The sequence below is a fragment of the Galleria mellonella genome, unplaced genomic scaffold (assembly GCF_026898425.1).
Source record: "Galleria mellonella isolate WM207_F2 unplaced genomic scaffold, CSIRO_AGI_GalMel_v1 utg424, whole genome shotgun sequence".
In the NCBI taxonomy this organism is placed as follows: Eukaryota; Metazoa; Arthropoda; class Insecta; order Lepidoptera; family Pyralidae; genus Galleria; species Galleria mellonella.
Genome location: NW_026442097.1, coordinates 2,460,906 through 2,473,677, shown reverse-complemented (window position 1 = coordinate 2,473,677; position 12,772 = coordinate 2,460,906). Strand labels below are relative to the sequence as shown.

At 35.3% G+C, this 12,772-nt stretch overlaps 1 protein-coding gene across 3 annotated transcripts; it reads right to left on the bottom strand.

Moving 5' to 3' along the window:
* Positions 1-3,693: 3,693 nt before the first annotated feature.
* Positions 3,694-10,714, bottom strand: LOC113515842 (glutamic acid-rich protein-like). Of its 3 annotated transcripts, none has more exons than XM_026900146.3 (2): positions 10,517-10,714; positions 3,694-6,705 (listed from the first exon to the last, which is right to left on the bottom strand). In XM_026900146.3, exon 2 carries the CDS (start codon positions 6,613-6,615, stop codon positions 5,515-5,517), a length of 1,101 nt encoding a protein of 366 aa, XP_026755947.2. In that variant the 5' UTR covers positions 6,616-6,705; positions 10,517-10,714; the 3' UTR covers positions 3,694-5,514. The 3 variants fall into 3 exon arrangements, with proteins under 3 accessions (XP_026755947.2, XP_026755941.2, XP_026755933.2); XM_026900140.3 differs by lacking the exon at positions 10,517-10,714 and adding an exon at positions 8,917-9,146; XM_026900132.3 differs by lacking the exon at positions 10,517-10,714 and adding an exon at positions 8,937-9,146.
* Positions 10,715-12,772: the final 2,058 nt, after the last annotated feature.

Sequence of the window (12,772 nt, the reverse complement as noted above, 5' to 3'; positions counted from 1 at the left end):
AAAAAAAAAAAAAAAAAAAAAAAACATATTTGTGAACCTCCCTCTTTAACATCGGTTGAAAAGATGGAAAATTTAGAAAACTTCGTCCTGTTGAATGCATATAAGTTGAGTGCAAATAAGTTGCATATATAATGGTACTGCGGGTAATAAATTGAAATGTTACATCTGTAAAGTATTTGTACCTAATAACAAACATTGTGTAATCCAACATATCAATGGAAAGAGACATACCGAGAATTACAATGATCTACTTAAAGAAAATATGATAATATTTATGGACGATAGCAAGAGAAAATTTTGCCAAGTGTGTTATAAATATTTATCTGAAGAAGAAGTCATTGGCCATTTGAAGGACAAAGGACATAAACGTCAGTTGAAGACACGCGTTGTATCACCTTCACGCAGTTTGAATAATAGAAGCGATGATTATCATCACCATGGTGATGCAATAGTGATAATGACAATATTCATGACGACTATAATTTTTAATCTCTTTTTTTAAACAATTCAAATGGCAAACAAGCTGACGGTACACCTGATGGAAAGTGGTAACCGTCGCCTATAGACATGAACAGTACCATGGACATAACAAAGTATACTGTTTCGACCATGATACCCCCTATGCGTTAAGATTTCTGAGGACTCAGGTGTTATTCCTCTGTACCCTGTAAATTCACGCCATATCCCACCCTTCAACACCGAAACACAGCCATGCACACAACTGCTTCACGGTTGAAACACGAATGGGACAGAGGTACCCAAGCAATCGACTTTTGTACAATGGCGATTTTTATTCAGAATTTTCTTTCAACGATACAAGTTTCGTGCACAGACTAAGCAACATGAAGGAAACATTGTTTATACTTTTTATTATTGGTATAGGTGCTTATACGCTAATGATATATGAAATATGGTAATATTTATATTAAGAGAAGATTTGCACGCCATTTATGGTAAAATATGGAGGCGTAATAACCTATTAATGTAACATCTGTAATAACCCATATTTGAGCAAATAAATTATATTATTATTATTATTATTATAAAATATTTCGCAAGCGCAAGTAAACTCAATACAAAAAGACAGACACGTTGCGCTCCGCAAAAAGATGGCGAGCTCAATCGTGGCAACATATCGATAAACGATGTGTTTTTGTTAAATTCTAAGAACAAGGAATTACATAGAAGGAATGATAAAAATTGTAAATCATATGGTTACCTCCTTTCTTCTTATGCAAATATAATTAGTAAAAAGAGGACGAAAGATACACCATCAGTTGCTATTTTTCTCAATTCATAGCAGGTTAGTGTATAGAAAATGTTTGATATGTCAATTATTTGTCAATGACAAATTTTACATTACTAGATTATATATTGTACACAGTTTATGTAGAAAGTATGCAAGCAGGTTGTATCTGAATTTGGTAGGGTTATACCTGTTGATTTTTTTTTTAGTACGTTTGTTCCGTTTGGAACAGGCTAATATACCTGTTGAGTTTAATTGTTTTGTGTCTCCAGCCTCCACAATTATTATTTTTAATAATTGCAACATTAGGCACAGACAACGAAAGAGTAGTTACGGTAGAGTAGGCGAGAGGGTGCTGCAATGATTGTCTTTGGTGTGTGTGAAAAATGTAAGATATATGGCTAAGGAAATTGTTGTAATAAATAAATATAATAAAAGTATAAGTGGATTTAAATACGTGTTTTTTATTGCTTGGCGCAGGTGCTCATGCTTCATTATATCATGTATAAATAAAAATATCAATAATACGGCCGTATAATATTTTATATACACTAGCGTCACTAGCCTGTTATGAACTGACAAGAATAGCATTGTTCTTAGGTTGTAACCTATTGGATTGGTGTCTGTAGGTACTCTTTGTATTTCATGCATGTGTGGTGTGGCGTTATATCAAAATATTAATTATGCTTGTATACTATAACACTGCTGTTTGATTGCGACTCATCCTTTTCGCCGGCATGCCAACTCCGAAAACGCATCCTTTATTAAAAAAAAAAAAATATAGACCGCACCGCATAAGAAAGAAAAAATAAAAGTCATGTTGTTGTTAGGAAAAAAATAAAGGTGTCGGCTACAAAATAATCAATCAATAATTTATTTGCATAAACAATTATAAAAATGTTTTAGAATGTGCATGAGTAGTATGAGTGTACATCACTAGTTGTAGATTAGATCTGGCAACACTGAATTAGCCTATATTACCTAAGAACAAGGAATTACATAGAAGGAATGTTAAAAACTGTAATTCATATGGTTGCCTCCTTTCTTTTTATGTAAATATAATTGATAATAACTGATCGTGTATCTTTCGTCTTTTTTTTTTTCTAATTATATTTGCAACGGAGGCAACCATATGATTTACAGTTTTTATCATTCCTTCTATGTAATGTAATCTCCCGTTCTTATCTCTTTACTGACGTCCATCATGGCGTGAGTACCCCAATCTTATTAAATAAAGGAGTTATAATTATAACGCTGTCATTTCTTTAAAATAAGACTCCCTGGTTTATCCCTAACCAATAAGTATAAAATACTGGGAAAGGGGACAGAGGGATTGTTAGGATATATTACTAATTGCTAGCAATATTAGATCACCTACGGTTGGAGGAAAGGTTTGAGGAAAAAAGGAAGGGATCGTTGGAAATGCGTAAAGGAAATTAGTAAAAGAGAGGAATAAGGGACTTAGGGACTAGTCACACTTATTCATCTCCATTTGCGTTTCGCTGAACGATTTTGGTCACACTTCTCTCAGCTCTGCTTTTATCAGCCGCGTACGGCGTCGTAAGAATGAGAAAAGCCGTCATAGCGTGCTATCTCCGCTGAAACGCTTGTCTACTGCGTACGGCGTTGAATATGCTGCATTTCGTAAAAATAAAATATTTATATTTACTATAAAATACGTCTGCACTCTTTAATCGTTGCGTACATAATGATTACGCAATAATAAATAAAATCAATGCAGAAACAATACAGGTCGCAACTTGTCGACAAGGAGTCGCGAAACATCCCTGTAAAGAGCTGTTTCGCCGCGTTCGACGGTGAATGCGGCGGAACAGCGCTGAACGCTCTCTATAGCATTCGCATGATAAACACACATTTATCCTCATTTTATACTGAGTTGCCGCGAAAGCAGAATAGACGCGTAGAGTCGAATGAATGCGTACACGTCTAAATACAAAATCGTTGTTTACTATGGACAAAAGTTGAATAAGTGTGAGTAGTCCCTTATGTGGGATTGTGTGGAACCGTAGGTAACGGAAACCACCAACAAAAGCATTCCCAAAGAGGGTTGACGTCAGGCAGGTGGCCGGTTGTAAAACTATAAGCCCAATCCTTTAGTAATATGGATAAAACCAGATTACGCCGACCCCAAATAATGATTGGAATAAGGGTTGTTTTGATGGGTGAAAATGGTATGGTATCCCCGCCTGCGCTAATGGGATACGCTGGCGGAGCACCAGTGAAGGGTGATAGATGAGAATGAAAACAGGCCAGTTAGCCCATCATGATGAATTCATCAGGAATTATCCATGATAGTTTCCAGGGGGAACCGCGAGGAGGTCGACCTGGTTGGGTATATTGCTAGCAATAGGATTCTCAGTTTCCAATACTAACAATCCCTTTCCCCCCTGGAATAAGGGTAGGAAGATGATGATTAGACCACTTACTACAGGTATAATAGATAGATACTCTTTATTGTTTCCACCATAAGATTACAATAGAAAACTTATCATACAAACAATTATAAGAAATAATAACAATGATAAAACAATGGGCGGCCTTATCGCTAAGAGCGATCTCTTCCAGGCTTTACTGGCATTTAGCAATATACAGTATATTGCTTAAAGTCAATTCTTTATTAACCAATGTAACAGTTTTCGTCACACAATGGCCAGTCAATATTTACATTCTAATTTTGAAATTAATAAAATAAATAATAAGAATAATAATAACATTTAAATTACAAAATAAAAATAAAATTACAAATGAATTATAGTTAACATTATAAATTAGTTACTACATGTCAATATAATGGTAACTATATACCAATAATGATGACTTCAAGTTATAAAATTTTTATTGTCACACTTCTTACAGTTAAACCTAAATAAATAATAATGCTATAATTCAATATTGGCATTTAGGTATTCGGTCACGTTGCAAAAATCCATTCTGATTTTCTGGAAACTATCGCGTTTAATTCCTGGTGAATTTGCAATGACGGCATGGCGCTTAGCTAGCGTATACATTTAACGCAGGGGTTACCATTTCATTATCAGATAATAATTGTAAATAGACAATAAGTGTCTTCACAAAAAAAAAAAAAAACACTTAAATTGTGACAAAACCAGTTATTTTAATCTAGAAACTAAACTACTAAATCGCTCTTTATAAAATTTCTATAAAACCAATATGTATTTCCTTTCAGATAAAAGAAAAATATTGTAAATCGGCAGTCAGTTTCCTTGACACTCGCCGTTATCTTTCGTACACTATAGGGAAGGTACATACTCGTACATACATGTCACGTCTCCCTGTCTTCCATTAGAATAAGCAGAAACAATGGAATGCCAAATGCTTCGATTCAAACAACCCTCTTTTTTTTATACAACTTAGAATGGCAAACAAGCTGACGGCCCACCTGATGTAAAGTGGTAACCGTCGCCTATAGACATGAGCAGTACCGTAGACATAACAGAGTATACTGTTTTGCCTATGATACCTCCCATGCGTTGCCATTCCTGAGGACTCAGATGTTATTCCTCTGTACCCAGTAAATTTATGCCATATTCCACCCTTCAAAAACACAGCCATGCAAACACAACTGCTTCACGGTTGAAACACGAATGGGACAGAGGTACTCAAGCAATCGATTTTTGTACAAAGTCTCCCTCTTTCGTTTCTCCCACAGTCTAATCTTTTCATACACGCTCGCCGGTTACGGGTACTTTTAATTTGGCTCTTCTTCAGCACGTCGCCTTTTTATTCAAACATACGTCCGTCTAGTGCGGCCCCTACCGACATCTCCATTTATTCGTGCTCAATAAATCTACTTCGTAACTCTTCTTCCATCCATCCTCTCCAAATGGCCAAACCAACGCAACATTCCCTTTTCGATTTTTGTCACTACACCGTGTTTCAGTCTACACTTCTCTCTAATCACACTGTTTCTTACTCTATCTTTTAATGTAATACCACACATACTTCTCAGAGCTTTCATTTTACTACGTAGGGAAGGTTTCCATTCCATTTAAATGCCATTAAAAATCCTATATTATTTTCAGTCAAGTAATTTTTTTTATAAACTACTATTTAGGTACTTCTATTGTTTACTTCCATAAGTTTTAAACCCAACACCATTTTCGACGTCATTCCATAGGTTTTTTGTCCAACTTATTAAGATGGATTCCAAATTCCACCAAATATAAATCCACAATCTCCAATATCAATAGTTAATACCTTATAAAGATAAAAGAAAATTCTTCAAGTTAATAATTATAATTATTATCATACCTATAATCGTCACGATATTCAGTATCATCCTCTTCATCATCATCCCAACTATATTCAGTATCATCCTCTTCATCATCATCATCCCGAGTATATTCAGTATCATCCTCTTCATCATCATCATCCCGAGTATATTCAGTACTATCCTCCTCATCATCATCCCAACTATATTCAGTACCATCCTCTTCATCATATTCATCGTCTGATGAATAAATATTATTTTCAGATAAATCGTTAACCATTCTTTTCATTATCATTACCTTAATACTTTCTGCATGATTTTTACCATTAATATGTTCCAATTCGTTCTTATTAGGAACATAAACATGACAAATATCACAATAATATTTCTTTTTGCTCCTCGTCTTCCTCATTTTGTTGAACGCAAGAGTTGTTTTAAACTTTTGTAAATGAATCATGCTACTAATATGATTATTGATCACTGTACAAGTGATGCTTTTATCACAAACTTTACAGATGACTATCTTGGGGTCACTACTGTAGCACATATGGTAATGAAGAGGTTCTGGATTTTGTTTCAAACTACAAATGTACCTATCTATATGATCCTCGTCCATTAGAACATGATCAATAACTTTTACCGCCTTCACAAATCGACGACAAAGCTCGCAAAATACACGCTTGCCAATATTTTTTATCATATTGTCTTCGAGTAGATTGGAGTAATTGATCGTGTGGTTGTTACCTTCAACGTGTTCACTGACACAATGATCTTTACTAGAAATTACTACTTCACAGACACGGCATTCCAGTTTGTTACCATTTTTTTTTTCCATATGGGGATGGATTTTAAGTTTTTCTATTTCGTAACGATGATTCACATCATTTATATGATTTAAGTCATCCGTATTATACATTGTGAGATTGCAAACATGGCAATATAACGTGTCATTTATCATTTTCATTTTATTTATTAATAAAAGATTATCGTATTCTGTTTCATGCCTTACACCATACGAGTGTTCATCTCTGTTATTAATTGTATTTGGCACTTTTACATTGCATATGTTGCAAATTACAATGCATTCGTCAGCAGTATTTTCGTAATGGTGATTCATGTTGTACTTCCTTCAATGTCCGGATTGGTCACTACGCATAATAGATTTATATATGGGATTATGTAAGAAGAAATAATTCTATTTGGAGATCTGAAAAAGAAAAACAAGTATAGTTAATTTTAAACTATATTGCGTTGTTAACATATGTATATTTTAAATACACTATCGGAACTTAATTGCCAAGGGAAAATTTTTGTTGATAAACACGGCGTATGTCGATACGCCAGAAGCAGGTAAGTAGGTATTATTTACGTGGAAAACATTTTCCATCGCGTCAAGTCCGGATAGTGTATTTAAAATTAAGAAGTATGTTAATATATATATATATATATATCCTCCTGAGATCTGAAGTCCTAATACTAGAACAAAATCACATTGTTGTAAACGCCCAATTTTTAAAATAGCAATTTGGAGTCAACGCCCACTGTACTAATACTAGAACAAAATATTTTCCATCATCTGCCGCGTTTGAATTACGTGCCACGTTGTGTATTCAATGTCGTTTAGTTTGTAAATATATTTGGTATTGTGGCAGTGCACTGCTTTCAATGGACAGGGATTTTTTTTTCGTTCTTCTGTCATTCTAAGTCGAAGCGATGGCAAGTACAACGATAAAAGGTTTGTTTAATTAATTTATATCTTTTAAATCTTTGTGTTATATTTACGACATTTTGTTTTTTTATCGGGACAAAGGGATGCAGTTTATATAAACACTATTATTTTATCGTAATTTTGTCAATATCAATATGCTTTTTTAGTGATTATTTTTTTGTACTAATACTAGCACTATAAGCGTTTATATGGTTTTTTAGTGATTTTATTTCATGTTAATACTAGTACGGGGGGCATTTATACCTTTAATTATTTTCCTTCTAATTAGTCTCCGCCATTGTGCTGACACAGTTTTCCCTTTCACAGATAGTCAAATATTAGAGATACTATATCAATCAGATTTCGAAGACGACGAGGGAGATTCTTTTACAGGAGAGGATACTGGCAATGAGTTCGTTCCAGATAGGAATGATGCAAGTGAAATCAGTACCAGCTCAGAATCAGAGTCTAAGAGCCCATCACCAATTCTGAAAAGTAGTCGAGGACGAGATCGATCGCACATGCGAGCCCGTAGTCATGCACATTACAGCAGAAGATGTGAGCGCACTCCGCGATTTACTAGTGTTCGCGGTGGCAGCAGTTCAGATAATCAGTTTACATGGGCTATAAAGAATTTCACAAAAAACCTTCCTATGCTTTCTGAGCCATCGTACTCGATACAAGACAGAACAAATTTTTCAAAATTAGACTATTTTACTCAATACTTTGATGATGAGCTAATAGATATGATCGTAGATAAAACGAATCAAACAGCCGTTTATAAAACAAGAAAGAGTCTGCTAATAACAAATGGCGAGTTAAAAGTTTTCATAGGCTTGTTCTTGATTATGGCATGTATTGATATACAGTAATAAGGATGTACTTATTGGGAATTGAATTATTTGTTATATCAGGTGTTTAAATTTCCATTTTCTATGGGACTTCAGGTTATATGTAGCATCCCAATGTGATAAATATAGAACAAAATATTTTGGAGTCTTTTTTTTCTGTCGGACAAGCCTAAATCAATATTAAAGTATCCCTAAAATATTACACCTTTATCTGTTGTGGTTACCAAGATATGAACAATTTTTAGTCTGGGCGTTTAGGACTTAATTAATTTGTTCTAATATTAGGACATTAAGTCTTCCTTGGATGTACCCACTTTGAAACCGGGCCGCAGGAGGATATATATATATATATATATATATTGATAGCAATGGAACTGATAGTTCGCATTACTAACAGTTCAAATTAAATTTTCCAAATCAGTTTATAACCGACGGAGTTGTGATGTTACAAATATATAGATTAATTACTAGATTGTGGAATTCTCTTCCGTGGGAAGATACTCGTAGATCTAAAGATACCAGAGGCGCGTTGCCGACCCTGAAGAAACCTCTTTACCCCCCTTTTGAAGAACCCCATGCTGTAGTCTTTTAGGAAAACCTCGGCAGGGAGCTCATTCCACAACCTGAGTGTTCGTGGGAGGAAACATCTCTGAAACCACGCAGTACGCGACCATTGAGGCTGTAGGACATGAGGATACACGTACCCAGTAAATTCACGCCATATCCCACCCTTCAAACCGAAACACAGCCATGCAAACACAACTGCTTCACGGTTGAAACACGAATGGGACAGAGGTACCCAAGCAATCGACTTTTGTACAAACTCTCCCTCAACATTAACAGTTGTTATTTTTTTTACCTATTCCAATAATGACGTACCGCGTTCGTGATTCACTCTTCACTGCAAAGGTTGACTGGTAGAGAATGCTACTGGCATTAAGTCCGCCTATTGTAACTTATTCGTATAATATTTTGGTCAATAAAGTTATTTAAATAAATAAAAAGGATGTACACAGTTTGATAATCTGACACGCACTACGAAAATGATAACGACTTCATATTGGACATATCACGTCAGAAATACATTTAGTCACGTACCTACATAGATAGCGTTTAGATACGTATTTAAAAAAGAATTATTACATACGTATTTAAAAAAAGTATTTACAAAGAATTTATTAAGATTTATCTTTGTACCTATATATTATATTAATCCTCTGCATACTGGTGGAAATTTCCATCATAACACTGAATGCCCAAAAATTATAACTTATATACATATATACTTTAACTTGATCGTGTCTGGATACCTTTTTAATGTCCATTGCAGAAAAAAAAAACATAGCTGTCTAATTTATTTCTTTAACCATTTTGCCTTTAATTTTGAACACGAATTATATCACCTTGATTTATTTTTTTTATTCACCAATAAAAAAAAAATCATACAAAGAAGGGTTAACTAGTTTTTGACCGTGACTTCGTGCGCGTCCACTTTACTAGTCGAAAAACCAATGTAATAAAAAACTTTTCAGATGGGCCTTCAAGGTAAAATATAGGCGATTGTAAGTAATATTGTAAAGAACAATTCTGTGAAAATTGTATTCAATTTGGTGTAATAGTTTTCGCGTGATATCAGAATAAATATAAATATGTACAGACAAAATTAAAAAAAAAATTATAGTTTCTATTAACTAGGTGTCATGTCGTACCTATAGGGAGGTCGAATATATAGCCTGAGATAGAGGTGGCTGGAAGAGAATGCATGAATTAGTTGCACCGACAGGAGGAAACTCTTAAATGAAAGGGGAAAAACAAGTTTCCATTGTTTTTATTATAACTTTTTGATATTTTTTTGCCGGTGTATACCAATAGTGCAGGCGGGGTTACAGTTACAATGCCATTTTCACCCATTAAAAAACATATTAGTATATTAATTAATTATACATATTAATTATACATTAAACATTTAGTGCTAGCTAATTACAGTTATATACAGGGTAATATATAGAAACTGGGGGGAAAGGGATTGTTAGTAATGGAGACTGAGAATCCCATTGTTAGCAATATACCCCACCAGGTCCACCTCCTCGCGATTCTCCCTGGAAACTATCATGGTTAATTCCTGATGAATTCATCATGATGGGCTAACTGGCCTGTTTTCATTCTCATCTGTCACCCTTCACCGGTGCTCCGCCAGCGTATCCCGTTAGCGCAGGTGGGGTTACCATACCATTTTCACCCATCAAAAAGAATATATATATATTCTTTTTGATAGGTGAAAATGGTAATATATATGGTAATATATATATATATAATGGTAATATAAATGGTAATATATATATATATATATATATATATATATATATATATATATATATATATATATATATATATATATATATATATATATATATATAGAAACTAACAAGCGAACAAGATTAGGTATATTACATACTTACCTCACTCCGTTGTAGATATTTATCAAAATATTTCAAAGTGAAACAAACGTGACTGTATATGTATGTAAATAAAAACTTCGTATAAATGAATTGAATGTTATAAGCACGAAAATAAAAGACGCAGGTTACGATAAAAGTAATTCGTAGTAAATAGATTGATTATGACGCAGTATGTACTCTTTTACTGGTTAGTTAAAAACCTAACTCTTTGGGCAGTGTTGCTAGATCTTTACTTCATTTTACCCAATACATAGTCATGGTTTTCCCTACTGTTCGCATTAATTCGTTGAAAATAACCTAAAAATTATAATGTGCAATGGGGAAAACAGATGTTTTTTACAATACAGGGGGCAAACTAGCATGCGGCTCACCTGATGGTAAATGACTACCGCCGCCCATGATCACCCGCAACACCAGCGGCATTGTAGGTGTACTGCTGGCCTTTTAAAAAGGAATATGCTCTTTTCTTGAAGGTTATTATGTCGTATCGGTTCGGAAATACTGCTGCTGGAAGTTTTATTTTATTTTATCTTTATTTGGTCTCCTAGCAATTGTTAAACTGATAAGATTTAATATTAAAATTACTGTCTATTTAGTTTACAATCATTTAAAAAAAAAACTATACCAATGTCAAATACTTTAAGTATTTGACATTGGTATAGTTTTTTTTCAAATTTTTAAAAACATTATAGTTGATTTCAAAGAGTGGTTGTGCGTGGAAGAAAGTGCCTCGAAAAACGCATGGTGGAGGACCGCCATTCGTCTAGATAATGGAATAGTAACCCCGCTTACGCTATTGATATACGCTGGCAGGACACCAGTGGAAGATAATAGATGAGGGGGAAAGTAGGTCAATTAGTCCATTCTGACAAATTCAACTAGAATTCACTTCACTCTGCGTGTTCTACCGCTTGTACAACGGATTGTGCTCAGATGAATTGTTCAATATGATGCCCACAGCCACTTCGTACTACATTCGTTCGAGTCGTACCATATTCGTACGGCTCGCCATCGACAGGGTGTTCACCCTCATGTCCTAAAGCCTCAATAGTCGCCTATTGCTCGGTTTCAGAGATGTTTCATCCCACAAACACTCAAGTTATGGAATGAGCTCCCTGCCGAGGTTTTCCCAAGAGACTACAGCATGGAGTTCTTCATAAGGGTGGTAAAGAGGTTTCTTCAGGGTCGGCAACGCGCGCGTAATACCTCTGGTATTGCAGGTGTTCATAGGCTACGGTAACCACTTACCATCAGGTGGGCCGTATGCTTGTTTGCCACCTCAGTGGTATAAAAAAATTAACCACTATGGTTTCTAAAGGGAACCACGTGGAGGTCGGCCTGACAGGGTATATTGCTAGTAATGGGGCTATTTGACCCCATTACTAACAATCCCTTTCCCCCGGGTGTTCTAGGTTGTAGGTACTTTCAGATCTTCGTTGCGTCGTAGTTTTTCATAATTCAGATTATTTCCAGCTAGAGGACCAGGCGATTGGGGTGATTCTGTGACACTTATCATTGAAATGAAAAATAGTTTACTAATACTAAAATCGTGTGATGGCGCCCTCTTCTGTCAAGTGTTTCTAGGTTGCCTCCATTATATATCTACACCTCTGGCACAGAGGACGGGGGCGAAGGGAATTCTTAGTAATGGGGATTAGTAGCTCAATTGCTAGCTGTGGGGTCGACCACTTTGCGATTCCCCCTAGAAACGACCACGCTCAGTTCCCAGTTCCAACACGATGGGCTTGTAGCTGGTCACACCGAAAGACCGGTGTGAACAACGCGCGAGCGCCTACCGCTGTTAACCGGCTATCTTAACGCAGTAGACTCGTTATTTAGTATGAGAAATTTCTTGTTACATTCACCACATCACACCACACCCACTGGTAATAGTGCATCTTTAAATATAGTATGATTGAATCCATAGGCTAACTTATCTACTTTCACCGTCACTTGTCTTCGCTCATTGGTAAACTGCCACCGTATATTAACAACGCCGGTGGAGTTAACATTTTATTATAATCCATTTAAAGGGCACGGAAAACGTGTCATACTCAGGGGGAAAGGGATTGTCAGTAGTGGGGTTTAACTGACCCATTGCTAGCAATACACTCTATCATCTCTTGCACACATGTGTCATATGAGTTACGTTTTAAGGGCATACTAAAAATCATTGTCGTAGCTTCAGATATGAAACTGCGACGTATGCTGAGTTAGGTCCTTTGCACAAACACTGCTACGTTCATTTTGTTTTTT

Bases quoted from the DNA above. Each gene is read 5' to 3' on its own strand.
- LOC113515842 (XM_026900146.3), bottom strand. From the start codon at position 6,615: ATGAATCACCATTACGAAAATACTGCTGACGAATGCATTGTAATTTGC.